Source organism: Gossypium arboreum, chromosome 11, assembly GCF_025698485.1.
Source record: "Gossypium arboreum isolate Shixiya-1 chromosome 11, ASM2569848v2, whole genome shotgun sequence".
Lineage (NCBI taxonomy): Eukaryota > Viridiplantae > Streptophyta > Magnoliopsida > Malvales > Malvaceae > Gossypium > Gossypium arboreum.
In genome coordinates, this window is record NC_069080.1 from 134,265,956 (window position 1) to 134,284,994 (window position 19,039).

General features: G+C 29.5%; 4 protein-coding genes across 5 annotated transcripts in view; all 4 read left to right on the top strand.

The window, feature by feature from the left end:
• Nucleotides 1-19,039, top strand: part of LOC108473734 (tubulin beta-5 chain) — a 98,402-nt gene that overhangs the window by 15,172 nt on the left and 64,191 nt on the right. The window lies entirely within an intron of this gene.
• Nucleotides 6,641-7,615, top strand: LOC108472586 (calmodulin-binding protein 25-like). The gene has a single exon (XM_017774129.2). It carries the CDS (start codon nt 6,975-6,977, stop codon nt 7,506-7,508), a length of 534 nt encoding a protein of 177 aa, XP_017629618.1. The 5' UTR covers nt 6,641-6,974; the 3' UTR covers nt 7,509-7,615.
• Nucleotides 8,612-9,503, top strand: LOC108472500 (calmodulin-binding protein 25-like). Its single transcript, XM_017774039.2, has one exon. It carries the CDS (start codon nt 8,824-8,826, stop codon nt 9,352-9,354), a length of 531 nt encoding a protein of 176 aa, XP_017629528.1. The 5' UTR covers nt 8,612-8,823; the 3' UTR covers nt 9,355-9,503.
• LOC108474104 (uncharacterized) lies at nt 14,101-18,604 on the top strand. Its single transcript, XM_017776010.2, has 5 exons — nt 14,101-14,721; nt 16,060-16,172; nt 16,258-16,629; nt 16,773-17,517; nt 18,266-18,604. Exons 1-5 carry the CDS (start codon nt 14,475-14,477, stop codon nt 18,325-18,327), a joined length of 1,539 nt encoding a protein of 512 aa, XP_017631499.1. The 5' UTR covers nt 14,101-14,474; the 3' UTR covers nt 18,328-18,604.

Consider the following 19,039-nt stretch of genomic DNA (forward strand, 5'->3'; position numbering starts at 1 on the left):
AATATTAATTTCAATTTGATTTTAAAACTCGTGATCAGTATTTACACCCTTGATGGGTTTATCGAATGCGAATGTTTAGTTATTGGATTCGCTTCACTAAATATTTTAGGAAACTAAAAAAAAAAAAAAATCATGTATAGAAATGATTCTTTCTTGATAGTATGTTGATTTGAGAAGGTACGTGAAATATTAAAAAGTTTTTAAATAGTGGGGATTAATGTTGTAAAAAAATAATACTTCATAATTAAAACTTGGTTTTTGATAATAATAAAAACTTTACGGAAGTTCTTTCTTGATAGTACTAATGGAAGTAGGGGTGTAAATGAGACATTAGTGCTCGCAAATAACTTAAGTTCGATTTGAAAAAATTTAAATTTAATTTGGTAATTCTGGAGTTGAGCTCGAGCTCGAGCTATCGATCGAGCCAAATTCAAGTTTAACAATGCTTGACTCAAACAGTTCACAAGCCTTGTCGAGCTTTCCATATTTTTATATTATTAAATTGGATTATTGCTTTTAATATATATTAACTCTAAAATTAATTATTGAGTAGAGCTTGAGTAAAAAAATTAATAAACAAATTTAATCGAGAGCTTGATTATGTTTTGAGCTAAGCTCGAGTTTAATAATATTTGGATTCAACTCAACTCGATTTCACCTTAAATGAGAGGAGGAATATGCATTCTAATTGTTTGGGTTTTTTCAAGAGGAATTGATTATACCATTTATGGTTTAAGAAAGATGTGGAAGAAAGTGGTTAGATTGATTTATAATTAATAAAAGTTAAAATGTTTTATCGGTAAATAAGAGGTCGGTGGTTAAAATTCGAAATAGAATCTGTAACATAATTTTAAAGTTATTTACCTAAATTTTTACCGGTGAATAAGAGGTCGGTGGTTAAAATTCAAAATAGAATCTGTAACATAATTTTAAAGTTATTTACCTAAATTTGTCTCTCTATAAAAAATTGAAACAATTTAATCTCAATCATTTTTTCGTACATGAGCGACGAAAAACTATTAATCACAACGTTAATATTTTTCTTTGTCAAATTTACATAAATTCGATTGGTATAGTAACAAATTTAGTCCGTACTATTTTTGTAAATATGTAAATATTGAGACTAAATTTATTCATTTTTTTAAAATTAAGACTGAATTAACAAAATATGTAAACATTGAGGACTAAATTTGTTATTAAACCAATCAAGATTACGCACAATTGACAAAAAAATATTAATGTCGTGATTAATTGTCATTAATTGTTCACTTTCAAAACCAACAGAGATAAAATTGCTTCGAAATTTTTTAAATGGAATAATTTTCTAAAATTTTAAATTGAGAAAAACCCAAAAAGTGTTTTTGCCTAGTTTGACTAATACCAATAATTTTGTTTGACCAAATATATATTACAATACAAATCATCATTCTAAACATTTTTCTAGTGTTATCCATAATTATCTCATTTACTTCAATTTTACGGTAATTACATTAAAATATAGTAGGGCCATGCATTATTGTATGAAATTTGGTCAAATTGCATTTAAATGCCTTTTTTTAATTATTTTCCATATTTGGTATTGGACTTTTTTGCATTAAAATCATTAGTTCAATCAAACAATTTCCATTTATATTTACAAGTCAATGATGTGATATATGCTTAGATGTCAATCAAATGTTGGTGAACTTGTTAAGTTTAGAACTCTTTAACTAAAAATGGGTAAAATACTATAAAGGCCCTCATATTAAAAATTATATTATATTTTACTCCTTTTACTCAAAAAAATAGTAAATTAGTCTCTGTACATAGATCAATGAGTAAATTAGTCATTTCTATTAACATTTTCATCCATTTCTACTATGAAAAACTAGTGTGGTTGACAGAATAACCAGACAGTTACATATAGTGTGCTATGTGTACCTCGTGTTTATATACAGAGATTAATTTTCAATAGTAAAAACGGATGGGATTTTTAACAGAAGGACTATTTTGCTCTTTGATCTTAGTACAATGATTAGTTTACTCATTTTTTTAACAGAGAAGACAAAATACAATTCAACTATTAATTCAATGACCTCCATATTACTTTTACCAAAAAAATGCTTAAGAACATACCTAAAGTATATATAGACACATTATCCATAAAAAATACAAATAATTAAAATTTAATAATTAATTAGAGAATTAATATCTTACCCAATATTGAGAATTAAGTTCTTTGATGATGTTATCAATTGAATTTAAAATTTTAAATCAAAAGAACAAAGTTATTAAATTATTGACATTAAAATAAAAGCAAATTCACAAAGAATACAAGGATAGAGAGAATAATTAAACCATAAATCTTTTGTTTCAATTTTAAAAGTTAATATATTCTTGATACCTAAGTTCTGCTTCAATATTCAAATTGGTACTTGAATTTTTTTCAATTTGATACTTAAGTTTTTTTTTTCAACTTTCATTGTTTAATTTAGTAGCTAAGTTTTTTTTTTTGCCTCAATTAAGTAATTATGCTTTTTGGCTTATATGTAAAAAAAAAACACTTAAGAAAATGTAAAAAAAAAAATCAATTAAGTCCCTCTATTAAATTCACACCTAATTAAGATCTGTCGTTAATGGTTTTCGTCATTGACCACGTTGTCATTTAAAATAAATTGGAGAACCAATAAAATGGTGACACTTGACAACTTATGATTTAATCTGTAACACCCCTAACCCTTATCCGTCACCAGAATAGGGTTACGGAGCATTACTGGAATTTACAGATCAAATACAAACATTTAATATGATTTAACATTCATATTAGAAACCAATCATAATCAATCATATTGTCCCTTATATGAGCCCTCAAGACCCAAAATACACATTAGAAACAGGTCGGGACTACATCGAGTATTCAGAAAATTTTTCAGAAAATATCAAAAATTTTAAAGGTACAGGGGACACATGCTCGTGTGGTCAGGCCGTGTGTCTCACACGGTCAAGAGACACGTCTGTGTCTTAGGCCGTGTGGACATTCGAAATAGGGATGCACAGCCGTGTCCCAGCCCGTGTCCAAAATTATGAGCTCATTGACTTGGGTCACACGGCCAAGCCACAAGGTCGTGTGTTAGGCCGTGTAAGCAGACTGACTTGCATAAATAAGGTGCAGGGGTCACACGGCCAAGCCACACACCCGTGTGTCAGGCTGTGTGAATAATTTGAGCATTCTGTTTTGTAATTTAAATGATGCAAAGGACACACGACCAAACCACATACCCATGTACTAGGTCGTACGTCACACACGGCTAAGACACATGCCCGTGTGGACAAAAATAGGCAGTTCCAAGCCACATTTTTCACCCAATTTGTCTTTCACCTACATTAACACTTAAACACTTCAACAAACTACAACAAATCATTCAAATCAAGCTAATATCAAGTTTGATATATGTCATAACACCCCATATGTCCAAGTATTCAATCTTACTTAATTGGCCATATAAACATATATGCTTATTTATAGCAAACTTACTATGTCAAACCAAGCATCAACATACCTATGTGATTTCCATCATTCAACCATTTCAAACATACATCAAACATGATATAGCCTCTTATATACACATCAAAACATGTCCATCACAAGTCATTCCAATGGCTAGTTATAACCAAAATATTTATATGCCAACATTAGCTAAATGACCAAAATTAATTTACTATTTATACCGAAATGAGCTGATGGATAATGTGAGATATCTCCGCCAAGCTTCCAACCCAACGAGCTTCCGAATTACTATAAAATAGAAAAAATAAATATAGTAACCTTTAAAGCTTAGTAAGTTCGTATAACATGGAATTTAACTTACCATTTAATCACATTAAAGGAAACATACAAAGCATACTTAAGCAAATTGACCAAAAGCCCTAGCACATATCCTCATTAATCGTGTTAGACATGTGTTTCATATAAATATCAAATAACATGTATGAACTCAACAATAATCATATTTCCATATACATATAATTTCCACATCAATTTTTCCATATAACATGTACAAATCATGTCCATATATTTTAAATATATTTCTGTAATAATTCATCTCAAACTTAGATTATCTCATATTAGAACTTTACTCGTTGAACCATTTAAAATATTGATGGATATACGGGTGGTACACACAAAGTGTACAATTCTGTAATCCGTCAATTCATATACAGGTATTTCAAGCGAGCATATATCCGGGAAGCTCTTTCGAGCCATATAACGGGAAGCTCAAGTGAGCCTTGTAACGGGAAGCTCATAAGAGCCATAATTGGGAAGCTCATGCGAGCCAATATTGGGTAGTTCCCGAGAATCATTAATCAGAAAGCTCATAAGAGCCATTTATTAGGAAGCTCCGGAGAGCTATTAATCGGGACGCTCATAAGAGCTGCGGTGTGTCCACAACACATGCAGGATCATAATCAATCAGGATGCTCATAAGAGCTATTAACGGGAAGCTTGTGAGAGCCATATATCAGGAAGATTAAGAGAGCCAATATCGGGATGCTCATGAGAACTAATAACAAGATGCTCTTGCGAGCTGTGGTGTGTTCGCAACACATGCAGGACCACAACCAATTCAGGAACCCTGTATCCATCAAATTTTCATTTATTCAAATGGGACTTAATACTTGTCGGTCATCGTCGGATATGTAATTAATTTCATATACATGGCAATGATACAATCACATACATACTATTCAATTTACACATATAAATTCTCAATTTAGTTACACGAACTTACCTCGACAATGTTCGTATACATGAAAGCTACTAATCCGTTACATTCTCTTTTTCACGATCTAACTGCATATTTGATCTTTCCGGATCTATACTAATGAATTTAACATCAATTTATATTAAATTCAATCCAATTCACATCTTTAGCAAAAATATCATTTTGCTCCTATACTTTTAATTAATTATAATTTTGTCCCTAGGTTCGGAAAATGAAATTCATGCAATTATCCTTATTCCAAGCCTAGCCGATTTTTTACATGTAACAATAACAGCCCATGCATTTCAAAAAATTCAAAATTTTTCCATGAATTTTTCATCTTTGCAATTAAATCCCTAAATCTCAATTTCATCAAAATTCACTTTACAAAAGTTGTTTATCTATTAACAACCTTTCATTTTCTACTATAAAACTTCATAATTCATACATACTCATCCATGGCAAAACTCTAGCACTTTAATAACTTTACAAATTAATCCTTGAGATAGCTAGATTAAGTTATTACGATCTCAGAAACATAAAAATCATTAAAAACGGGACTAAAATACTTACCTAATTAAGCCAAATAAGCTTGCTCAAAACTCAACACCAGAGATAGGGTTTCCATGCCTTTAATTTTAGGAAATATGATAAATATGATGATATTTTTATTATTTAATCATTTATCATCTTTTATTATTTCAACTTTCTAATTTAGTCCTTTTCTTTGATGAATTTTCCAACGATGACTAATCATACTTATCTACTAACTCCACTAATTGGTCTATTTGCAATATAAGGACCTCTAATTTTGAATTCCATAGCTATTTGATCCATTTAGCTACTAGAATTCAAATTTTACACTTTATGCAATTTGGTCCTTTACATCCAATTGGACATGTAACCGATAAATTTTATTTACGAAATTTTCATACGATATTTAAATCATAATGCAAACCATGAAATAATATTAAAATGATTTTTCTTTTAGACTCAAATTTGTAGTCCAAAACCATTGTTTCGATTTCATTTGAAACGAGTTGTTACATAATCTAATGTTTTCTCATGAGAAATTATTAAACATCAAAAAATTAACAAAATTAGAATAAAAAAAGAAAAATATTAAAATATTAAAATATTAAAAATATAAAACTTATAAATATTATAAAATATAAAAAATCTAATAATAAATTTTCATATATATCTTTTTTATATTTTTTATGATTTTAATATTTTATAGGAAAAATATCGATTAAACTAGAAGTTACCACATGTCATCATCTGGTTGGTCTATTAATTTATTTTAACAGTCAATGTGGTCAATGACGAAAACTGTTAATAGAGGGGATTAATTGATTATTTTAATTTAACAACGGGGGCTTAATTGTGTGTGAATTTAAAACACGAACTTAAATTTACTTATTTATTTATTTGTATTTTTTAAGAGTTTTTTTTACGTATAAGCCTTATGATTTTTATTAGAGTACATGTGTCAAACATTCTTCGAGACACATGATATCGTTTGATACGATTACCAATTTGAACATTGAAACTAAACTCAAGTATCAAATTGAGAAAAAAAATCAAAAAATAAATTGAACATTTAAACCAAACTAAGGTACAAAATGATATATTAACCACTAGATGGTTAAAATATGTCATTAGTCCTTATATTCTTCCTAAATTTGAAATTTAATCCCTATATTTTTATTTTCAAGAATTTACTCAATTTTTTATTTTCAAAATTCGAGTTCAATTGCTAAATTTTTCCCTACTTGAAAAAAAAAGATACTCGTTTAGTAACATGTAACTAAAAAATAACGTTGTGATGAACCTATATTGAACTAAATAGCTTAAACAATGTTAATAATTAGACCTAAATTTTAAATTTAGAAAGTAAAGATATTGAATTTCTAAAAATAAAAAAGTATAAGGATTAAATTTCGAATTTATTAAAAGTAAAGGACTTTAGTGCATATGTTAACTTTACTAGATTTCATGACGACAAGCTGACGCGTGTCCACTCGTCATCCCTACGCGGTTTCTTCGTCACCTTACCCCACACCACCACGTCTCATTTAAACGTCCCTTCACTTTCATCTGTTTGGTATTTGAGAAAATACCAGTAACTCAACAGTCCCATCAAAACAACTGTAAGATTCTTTTCTTACTACTATTTTCTTTCTTTCCTTTCATTTTCCCCAGAAAATATAATTATCTTTTCGAAACAAGATGTTGGCATCGTCAGAAAACCTAGCGACCATCGAAACGTCGACGTTTCGTTCCCTCTTCGACGATCCTTGGATCTCCGAATCCTTTTCTCGCGACACACAAACTCTGACGATAGCGTTACAAAAGTCAATATCCGATTCCTTCACCGGCTCCATCGCTTCGCCGGTGCCTGAAACGGCACCCAAACGGTACCAAACCGCCGGTCGACCGCCTACCGGGAAAGTTTCCAAACGCAAGCCTCGCGCCTCGAAGAAGTCTCGAACTACCTTTATAGCAGCAGATCCAGCCAATTTCAGGCAGATGGTACAACAGGTAACCGGAATTGGATTTGGTGACGGAAAGATGACGACGGTGAGTCCGATCCTTAAACCGGAGCCTCAAAGACCCGGCGACCGGTTACCTAACGGTACTGTGCCTGGATATTTACCTACGTTGGACACGTCGGCGTCGTTGTTGGATCATCACCAGCTGCATGAGCAGCCATCTTTTGACACTTTTCCGAATTTTCCCACATTAGAATCCTGGAAAGTTTAGGGTTTTCCTCCACCCCCCCCTTTTTTTTCTCGAGCTGTTTCAAATAACTTAGAATGTAAAAAAATGGTAATTTACTCTTTAGTTCATATAAGTTTTTCATAGTTAAATTCGCTCTCCTAATTATTAATTAACTAAGTCTAATTTTAACAAAGTACAATTACACTGCAATGAACCTTCTAATAATAATAATAATAGCCATAATTAAGTAGGTTGAAATTTTGAGATTTTAATGGTTAACTCGCTCGAAATTAAATATTAATTTGTTTATCCCAAATTCGACAGGAAAGAAAAATTAACAAAAATCAAAGTTATACCCATTTTCAACTTGATCCAATATGTCAATTTTAAATTAAGACAAGGATTTTCTTACACTGATATAAAATTAAAGTGCTTTTATAATTTTTTATAATTTTTATGATTAATATTTTAACTATTAAATTATCGGTATTGATATAATTATACTTTTATACACATAAATATTCAAATCGGTCTAATATTACTATTATATCAGTAAGCGCAAAGCCATAACAATTTTCTAGGAGGATAGAGTAAAATTTTAATATTTTAATATCTTTATAATTTTAAAGGATTAAATTTAATTTTTATAATTTTAGAGGACCAATGTGTAATTTTATATTTACTAATTTAAAATTTTAAATTTTTTTAAAGGGCCTAAGTAATAATTTTTTATTTTAAGGGGAGTCGAGCCCTTTTAAACCCCTAGATTCGCCTCCACATATCGATCTAAAAATGTATATATGACTATTTACTAAACGATTAGTATTTTTGTTACATAAAATAAATAGTTAAAATTTTTAATTTACGTTAAATTTAATATACATAATCTATATGAATAGAGTATAAAATATTAAGAATATAAAAATTATATTAATTTTATATTAATATAAGTGAATCATTCCTAAATATAATTACTATATTAATTTACATCTCGAATCTAATTTAACCGAATCAACTCTAATTATTACAATAACAATATCAATTGTCCTAAAAGATTTAATATAAATATATATATTTTTATTCATTATATTCGAGTTTATTAATTTTATTACAACTTTAAATATGGCTAGATTTAAGGATAAAAAGGTTGACGCGTGTCCCCCGTCATCACAACGCGGTTTCTTCGCCCCATTTAAGCTTTCCTTCAACTTTCTCTGTTTGATATCTGAGAAAATACAAGAAAAATTCCTTAACCTCCAACCCTTCAGAAACACCTACTTGATTCTCTTCTTCTGAACTTTTTTCTTTCATTTCCATTTTTTTTCCCGAGAAAATATAATTACGGTTTAAAAAAAAGATGGCAGCATCATCAGAAAACCTATCAACCTTTGAAACATCACCGTTTCATTGCCTCTTAACCGATCCCTGGATCGCCGAATCCTTTTCTCGCGACACACAAGTGTTAACGAGAGCGTTACAAAAATCAATCTCCGATTCCATCACCGATCCCATCGTTTTACCGGCGCCTGAACCGGCACCCAAACGATACCGTACCGCCGGTCCATCGCCCACTGGAAAAATCTCCAAACGGAAGCCCCGCGCCTCGAAGAGTTCTCGAACTACTTTTATAGCAGCAGATCCAGCTAATTTCAGGCAGATGGTACAACAAGTAACCGGAATCGGATTCGGCGAGGGAAAGACGACGACGACGACGACGGTGAGTCCGATCCTTAAACCGGAGCCTCAAAGACTCGGTAACCGGTTACATAACGGTGCCGGACCTGGATTTTTACCTACGTTAGACACGTCGGTGGCGTTATTGAATCATCAACAGCCATGTTTTGAAACTTTCCCGAGCTTTCCCACATTAGAATCATGGAAAGTTTAGGGTTTTTTTTTTTTTTTTGCATCCGACTGTACTTGTAGCAGAGAGTGCGGAGGAGCTGTTTCAAAAAACTTAGTATGTAAAAAAGGGGTAAATTACTGTTTTAGTCCATAAATTTTTAATTTCGTTAATTTGACTTTTATATTACTAAATTAAGTCGTAATTTAATAATTTAGAAAAAGAATCTATGTAGCATATCTAATCGGTTTACTTAAGCTTACTTAAATTCCAAATTCTAGAAAATTTGAACTTATCTATTAGAGTTTAATTAATTATTCCGTTAGTACTCCTTACTTTTAAATATTATAAATGAATTACATAAAAATATTATGCAAGTCCCTACCTTAGTAGCTAGACTATATTTTTCCTCTTTTAAGAATTGTAGTTATTTTTTATTAATGTCGTTTTTAATGTTCGAATTTGACTCTTTTTAAAATATAACGAGCTTCACTATTATACTTAGCACTTGTTGTAATGGAAGCTTTAATCGGTAATAAAATGGATGGTTAGATTAAAGGAAGGAAAAATGATTAATTTAAATAAAATTAATTAAAATTTTAATCGAATAAATTAATGGTAATTAAAATGGAGGAAAAGATTCAAGCAACTAAATAATGTTATATTATTATTTAACATAAAAATGAATAAAAATTATTATAACAGAATAATTTATTTATTTTATTATTTAATGTATATAAATTAATTTATTTATTTATTTAAATAAAAAGAGTAAAACGTAATTTAGCTTCTAACAAAATTCACTTAAAAAATACTACATATTTTGAAAAGTAAAAGATTAAAAATAATTAAATTATAAATATAAAGACATAAAGGACTAGTACATGAACCTTGACTAAAATTTTCCATTTGATTGTCACTATACTAATGATTGAACTCTCAATGGAGGGAAAAATAATTTGTACTGATTTAAAAATATGTATATCTAATATAAATTATTTAAAAATAATAAAAATTATTTTAGGTATGATGTTTAATTTACTGTAATAACCCCTATAACCCTCAAATTTATATTTTTTAGTCTGGAATTGGATCTGTTTCAACTATTATTTTAGTATATTTTACCTTAAAAATACCCACATTCAATAAGAATGTGCCACGGTCATGTTTTCCTTGCCATTTTTTTTTTAAATTGAGACAAAAACTAAAGTACAGTTACTAAAATCGGACAAAAAAGTTAGGTACCAAAATGAAAAGCAGGTATTGTTTAGGATAAAATATTAAATTAAGCCTTTTTTTCATTTTATCACCAAGATACTTTACTCTTGTTCGGTGCTCTTTTTTTGCGTCATTTTATTGTTTTCTGCCACGTGTTCAAAACCTATCCTTTGTTTCTAGAACAGCAAGAGTTAATTGAAGGGCACCGATAATTTTTATATTTTATTTTCATTTTTTATTAAAATAATTAATTTCATATTCACAATTTTTGAATAAGTTGATTGTGTCCTCTATAGTATTAAATCTATCAATTTAGTCCCTATATTATTAAAAGAATAAAAAAGTTCAATTTACAACCAAATTAACATTTACTGTATAAAATTGATATTTTTCAATTGCGTTTAATTTAAAACAAGAAAGATTTCATTTACGAACCATAAAAACTTTAAAAATATTAATTTTGTACCAATTTAGTCTTGTTTAATTATTTTAATAATACAATGTCTAAAATCATTTCATTTAATGGTATAGGGACTAATTTAATCAGCACCACTGTAATATATGGACCTCTTTAGTACATTCGCATATTTGAATATCATCTAAATGAAGCTTTGGTTTAGTAACGATGTTGTCAATTATATAACTTACGTATGAATTTTCAGTTAAAATTTTATTTTGATTTATATTTTATAATATATGAATTTTGTTTGGATATATTTTAATAATCAAATTAACAATATTTTATAATAATTATAATGATTATTATTCATATATATTATACTTCACACTTAAATAGGGCGTAACTATAAGGGTTGGCGGGCCTTAACCCTTAAAATGAAAAAAATTAATTTAGGTCTTTTTAAATTTTAAATTGATAAAGATACACTTTACTCCTTAATAATAATAATAATAATAATAATAATAATTGATTTAATCTTTTAAAATTATAAATATATAAACTATTAAATTTATGAAATTACATTTCTACGATACTATCGTAAAAATTACAATTTAATTTCACCATTAAAATAATTTTTTGAGTTCGAGTTTCGCTTAAAACAGTGAACAAACCAATTTCACTAAATAAAACCTTAGCATGAAAGGAAAAAGAATTCCATCTAACACATCAACCTAAGTTATATTTAACTTAATCGTTACATTAAATTACTGTTTTTTTTCCTTAACCATCAAGATAGAAACATTTTAATTTAGTGAAAATATTATTTATATTGTGTGATAGAAGTGTTTAGATTAAATTCTTAACAAATTCATCGGCAATCTCGATTATAAAAAATCGAGCTGCTAAATTGAAAATGGTATACAATAATAACCTTTTATCTTATAAAATTATAATGTGAAATTAAGCCAACACTCGTTGAGTTGTAAGCAGCTCAATGTCATTAAAATTTTGAATTTGAGCTTTATGGATGAACAAATAGTGTTAGGAGAATTTTATCCTTCATTTAGGAGTTTGGCATTGCTTAATTTCGTATTTAATTGCAGTTTAGCGTGGGACCGAGTCCAATTTAATTAGACCTGTTTGTGAATCAATTTGAATTAAGCCCGTAGAAGGTGTTTATATTCATTTCTTGACTCAGATTCAGTCTAGTGCAAAGGCAAATTTGAGGGGCGCAGGCAAGCTATAGAAATTAAAAAAAGTTTCAATTCAGTCCTCTTATAAATAGAGAAATAATAAGTTAATATATAGTAAAATTGTACTTTGGCCCCTCGAAATGAAAAGTTTTAAACTCAATCATCTTAAAAATAAAGAGATTATAAATTAATATATAAAAAATTGCACTTCAACCTCCTAAAAGCGATTTTTTATTTAATCCGTTGAAAATAATAAAATTATAAAATAATACATAACAAATTTATATTTTAATTCCTGAAAAATTATAATTATATTAACATAAAATTTAACATAATCTATTAAAATCAAACTTGAAATTCGTCCATATTTTTCCAATTTCACGTTAGATTTCATATAAATAATGATAAACCTGTTTAATTTCACAACTTAAGGTACTAATAAGTGTTCTTAATTGAAGACTAAAATATAAGGTAAACTACTCAATTGGTCATCTAATTTTTAGAGCTCTTTTTATTCTGGTCGTTAAAAAAAATTCATTGTAATTTCATCATTCAACTTTTAGGATATTTTTATTTTAGCCACCCAAGTGTTAAATCATCATTAGTAGCTGACTGTACATGTCAAATCATGTTTACATCATATTTATACTTTCATTTTAGTTATCGAAGAAATTTTATATTTTTAAGTTTTTATCCGAATAAAAAATTACACACTAAGACAATGCATTTAAAAAATTGTTATATTATTTAAAATATATAATAAATACAATTTTATTTAAAAAATTCTAGTAAATATATAAATTCGGGTTAGATTAGAGCTGCTGACTCGAATAAATTTTATTATATCAATTCAATCATACATTTGAGTAAATTTTTATTTTTAATATATTTTTATAATATTTTAAAATACATTCAAAATAATATCTCAATAAAAGCATGTATACATTTCATTTGAATCTAGACATCCTGTTAGTTTCTTGTTGATTCTAGTAGCTACGATAGTGTCTGTTAACGATCTGATTAATTAAAGACGGTTCCTATTAATAGAAGAGTCTAAAATTTTGTATCATTGAAGTTTATTTAGATATAATATATATATATATATATATATATATATATATATATATATCTTGAGGGCTTTTAAAACCTTTTTACCTAAAAAAATTCAAATATAAAAAGTATGATTTTGATTTTAGTGTATATTGTACTTAAGTTTGAGATTTAATATCTCTACTTTAATTCGGTATAATTTGATCATCTATTTCTATAACATTTTCAATATGTCCAAATCGATAATATTGTCAATTGCAGTTGTCAAAGTGATAGATGTTGATTTTTATATATATAAATCGACCACACAATTACAGTCACATAAAAATCCAAACAACAAAATTCAACCAATAAGAATATTGCATATTTGTTGAATAACAACTTTTTCTTATTCAGATTTACTAATAACATTATAAAAGCAAAGAATCTAAGTCAGACAAACTAAAAAAGTTTAAGTCCTTGGGAGATTCTTGTATTATAGGGATTTGATCAAATTAATCCCTCGATTATTAAATGAATCAATCGAGTCACTATACTATTAAAAATAATCAAACAAGTTCAAATTGTAAAGAGTTAATGTTTTCTATATAAAAATGACTTGAAAATTATTATTTTAATTACAATTTAATTCCTAACAAAAATTTCATTTATAGAACTATAAAAACTTTAAAAATATTAACCATGCTAAACATAAAATGATATGTTTTAAACATTTTTGATTCTTTTAATAGTATATGAGCCAAATTAAACCGTTTAATAGTAAAGGGATTAATTTTATCAGGTCCTTATAATAGAGGGATCTATGAAGAACATCCACCCAAATTAAAAGGGTTAAATTCAAAAGTTCAACATAGTAGAGGGACTAAAACTAAATTTACACCAAAAAATATTTATTTTATTTTTTAAAAAGAAACTCCACAAATTGATGTCCCATGCTTTAAAGTTTATCTTAAATAAAAAAAAAAAAAAAGCAGACATTTGAAGAGATAGAGATACTTGATTCCTTTTTTTTTTCCTTTCATCTTCAAAAACCCTACACATATTTTCTCATTGTCTTTAACTGTAAAAATTAAAAAATAAAATTAAAAAATAAAAAAATCCCAAAAAATATATAATTCTTAAAAACAATCACAAAGACGAGCTTTGTTTGTCCCCCTCCCCTAGAAATTAGAAAAAGAATGTGCAAAAATTCAGTGGTGAAGTGAAAAAGGGTTAAAAAAAAAATGAGAGCATCATCAATGGCTAAGGCAAAAGCAAATCGCCATGGAAATGGAGTATAAGAGCAAATGGTGAAGAAATGAACTATGGGTAAAACTGAAGAAGAGCAGAGATTAAGTTCAAACGTGAGTAGTGAAGTATCTGTGGTAGAATCTAGCTCAACAATTTCAACCAGATTCGTTGTTTGTGGATCTAAGAGCACTCTCTTTGGTCTTCGATGCTTCTTCGTTTTGTTGTTTTCTCTTGCAATCTTCCTTTCGGCTTTGTTTTGGTTACCCCCTTTTCTTCATTCTTCAGATCACTCGGATCTGGATCTTGATTCTAGGTTCAAAGGTAATTTTTCTAATTTTTCTTGATTTAATTGTATGTATATGCATGTATGTATGTATGGATCTGGGATTTTTGTTTTTAGTTATTGTTCCTTTTTTTTTTTAGCTGAGAATGTATGAATGAGAAAATTTTAGATTTTATTTATCGACTTGGGTTTTATTTAATTTTTGAATTTTTTAAAAATTCCATTAATGGAAACTGGGTTTAAGAGTGTTAAATGTTAGTTATATTCAGTGTTTGCTAAAGGAGTAAAAGGAAAGATTATGAACAATTTTAAATGATGATTCTTTTACCACAGATGTCATCAATCAATAAAATAAGATAAAATTTCCATAAAAAAAGATAAATAAATTTGGCAACTCCTTGTATATATATGTATGTATAAATTTTGGGCAGTTTATTATTATATATATTTCATTTGATGCATTAAGACTGTATAGAATATGATAATAAAGCTTCATTGGAAATGAAGTTATTTAAAATTACATTTAAAAAGTTTTGTCAATGTGTCATCATCTAGTTCATTGACCCTTTATAGAATTGCATACTTAGTGCATCAAAAATAGAAAATAAATCCATGTGACTTAGTAATTCATGTTTTACTTTTCCTATAATTTAGAGCAAAATTGGACCATGGAAATGAAAGGATATCCACCAAGGTATCTTCACGGTTGTTTTACGGTCCACGAAGACTAATCTTTTCCTGGTTAAGTTAGGCTTTAATGCTTCTTTTAGTTGGTTTCACCTTAATATTTTTGGTTCTTGACACATGAGTGATGAGCACAATCTTTATTTTCGAACACATTTGGTTAGATACTGCAGTTTTTTTTATTTCATAGTTCTGCTTATATGCTATATGCATATATACGTGCACATGTTTGTGTATACCATTGAATTTGTTAAACATTTCATAGATCATTAGCATTGGAAGTTATGTCACATAAGTTGTATATGAATACATGTTATCGGTGTTGGTTTCAGAATTATATTTGATGTATCAACTTGGTTATTGATCTCTACATTCATATAACCATTGTTGTTGTTTATACGGTTTTCTGACTGAATTGTTCAGCATTTCATAGATCAATTACTATTGGATGTTATGTCACGTATATTGCATATAAGTACTTGTCATCGGTATTGGTTTGAGAATTATTTTTGATGTATCAATTTGGTTATTAATCTCTGCATTCATATAATAATTGTTGTAGTTATTTATATACGGATTTCTGATCGAAGCTGGTCTGTAGGATTGGCAATTCGATATTTGCTGTGGGGTTGGACCAATATTGAATTTATAATTATGGAAGTGATCTAACATTTGGTTATTTTATTGTCCAGATCATGATATAGTAGCAAGTTTTAAAGTTGAGAAGCCGGTTTCTTTTCTAGGAGACAATATCTTGCAGCTTGAAAATGACATTTTTGATGAGATAGGCTTTCCTACGAGCAAAGTATAATATTTGATCCTTTTTTGTCATGATGTATGTACTTTGTATTACATTTTTGCCTAAATTGTGATTTACTTCTTTGAACCAGGTGGTTATCTTATCTCTCGAACCTTTAACTGAATCGAATGTAACAAACGTTGTGTTCGGGGTTGATCCTGATGCAAGGTATTCGAAGATATCTCCAACTTCTCTAAGTTTGATAAAGTCGTCGTTTGAGTATTTGGTTATACACCAATCATCTTTGAGCTTGACTAAATCCTTGTTCGGGGAATCATACTTCTTTGAGGTGTTAAAATTCCCGGGAGGGATTACTGTAATTCCCCCGCAAAGTGCTTTTCTTCTGCAGAAAGTGCAAATCCATTTCAACTTTACCTTGAACTTCTCTATTTATCAAATACAATTATATTTTGATGAATTAAGGAGCCAGCTCAAGTCCGGATTGCATTTAGCTCCATACGAGGTTAGGCAATCTGTCTTTTTTTTATTGATTATGCTTTGTTATTTTTCGTTTTTGCGTTTTTTGTACTTACCATTTGTAAGAGAGTTTATTGGCTTTAGCATCTCTTATGCCGAATCTGATGCGATTTACTTTGCGAGTTTCAGAACTTGTATATCATCTTATCGAATTCTAAAGGCTCCACTGTTGCTCCCCCCACTATCGTTCAGTCAAAAGTTCTGCTTGCTGTAGGGAATCCTCCATCAACGCCAAGATTAAAGCAACTAGCTCAAACCATCACGGGTTCTCATTCGAAAAACCTTGGCCTAAACCACACTGTATTTGGTAAAGTTAAGCAAGTTCGCCTTTCTTCCATTTTGCAACATTCTCTTCACGGAGGTGACGGCAGTTCAAACTCACCTGCTCCTTCACCTCATCCTGTCCACAGTAATCATCATCATCACCACCACCACCACCACCATCACCACCACCATCACCATCACCACCATAGTGCTGATCTAGCTCCTGCAGTTGCACCTGCACCTGCACCCGAAGCTCATTCACCTACCCCTGAAACAATTTCACCCGCATCTCAAAGGCATAACAAGGCAAACCCTCCTGGTTCCCAACATGGGAATAAAAGGATCAAGGGGAAGCCTCGAGAGGAACCTAATTTAGCCCCTGCTGCCACACCCAAAGTTTCCCCTCATCATTCGGCGGTCCCACCAAATGTACATCCATCAGCACTGGCACCCAAACCTAAACACAGACCAATTACCTATTTAGCTCCCACATCCAGTCCGCTGCCAAATGTAGCTTTTGCTCATGCCAAGCCTCCATCAAAGAGTGAACCAAATAAAGAGGATCCTGATAGGATACCTTCAGTTTCACCATCAGCATCGGCACCTTTCTGTGAGTAAATGACGTTTTCTGAATAATTAAACATATCATTGCATGCCAAACCGAATTTTATGATCATAAATTACCTGGACTATTCGTTTCATACAAATGGTGTCTAAAGTTGATTTTTTTGTGCAGTGATTTTAGTCATATTTAGAAATTTAAGAATCATTATAGCGATTGGTCGGTCTAATTCATTTATTTATCCATGCTCAGCTCTTCGGTAAAATTACCATGGAAGTCCTTATACTAGAAGCCAATTGCATTTTGTCCCTTCTACTAAAAAAATAGAAAATTAGTCCTTATAGGACCATAGGTTAGATTAAAGAGCAAACTGGTTCTTCTATTAAAAATTCTAGCCATTTTTACCGCTAAAAATTAGTCTCTGTATATTAGCATGAGGTACATGTAACTGTTTGCTTATTTTGTCAGGTACACAAGTTTTCAATAGTAGAAATAGATGAAATTTTTAATAGAAAAAACTAGTTTTCTCTTTAATCTAACTTTACATAGTAAAGAGGGTAAAATGCAAATTGACTCCTAGTATAGGGGCCTCCATGGTACTTATACCCAGCTTTTCTCATGTTGAACATTGAATGTACTTCTAGATGCTTAATAATCATTATATCGGTCATTGTAACAGATCCATGCTCTAAATTATCTTCTTGCATTAGTTTGTATCGCTAGGGATTATGCTTGGGATCCGATATAATGGACTCCTGCACGTATGCTAATACTATACTCTCTCTGCATTCTGCAGGTCTTCCAACTATGCGATGGCTGCTATCATTCCTATTAGCTATTATTATTTTACATTTATAACAACAGGGTATATCAACCTATTCTCTAGTTACAACCACTTCAAAACTGTATAATCCAAGAGTTTTGCGGACTAGAGCGAGAGCAATGCCGAAGGGTGTTGGTCTCGTGTTTCGAGTGGGGGGGATATATGCTGTTTTCTGTGCTGTAAATATGTTGATTAACATGGCAACCATTTTCAGGTCAAAAGTCACAATGGTGGCAGGGCCTATAGATTATGTGATTGCTGCTGTTTTGTTGTATTCTCTTTTGTTGAAATCAATGGAGGGAAAAAACCAAATCTATGTGCATTGCTCTCCTCTTCTTTCTAATATCATTTTTTTTTAATAATCTGCAATATTGGGTTAATTTTAGTATTATTCAAAGAGAGTTTGGCTAGGTGGATTAAATAAGGAGAGAGTTAAAATATCACTTTTAGCCCTAATAAATTTAATCTTTATACTTGAATTTCTACAATAAATTGGTCCAATGTTTTTTTAATATTTAGTTCAAATGGTTAATAAATTTTATACTTTTATTTTTTAAATAAAATATTATTCAAAAAAATTATTTGGGCATCATGAGTTGGAATAAGTCCCTTTTAAAAATTCACATCAATTATTAAAATTATTATTGGTGTTAATTATTTGAACTAACGACATGATTTTCTCCTTATTTAGTTATTTATTATAAAATAATTGTAAATTTATATAATTAATCTGCATATTTTATTTTG

Bases quoted from the DNA above. Each gene is read 5' to 3' on its own strand.
- LOC108472500 (XM_017774039.2), top strand. From the start codon at position 8,824: ATGGCAGCATCATCAGAAAACCTATCAACCTTTGAAACATCACCGTTT.
- LOC108472586 (XM_017774129.2), top strand. From the start codon at position 6,975: ATGTTGGCATCGTCAGAAAACCTAGCGACCATCGAAACGTCGACGTTT.
- LOC108474104 (XM_017776010.2), top strand. From the start codon at position 14,475: ATGGGTAAAACTGAAGAAGAGCAGAGATTAAGTTCAAACGTGAGTAGT. The intron at 14,722-16,059 runs GTAATTTTTCTA...TTTATTGTCCAG, and splicing joins TCTTGATTCTAGGTTCAAAG to ATCATGATATAGTAGCAAGT. The intron at 16,630-16,772 runs GTTAGGCAATCT...TGCGAGTTTCAG, and splicing joins TGCATTTAGCTCCATACGAG to AACTTGTATATCATCTTATC.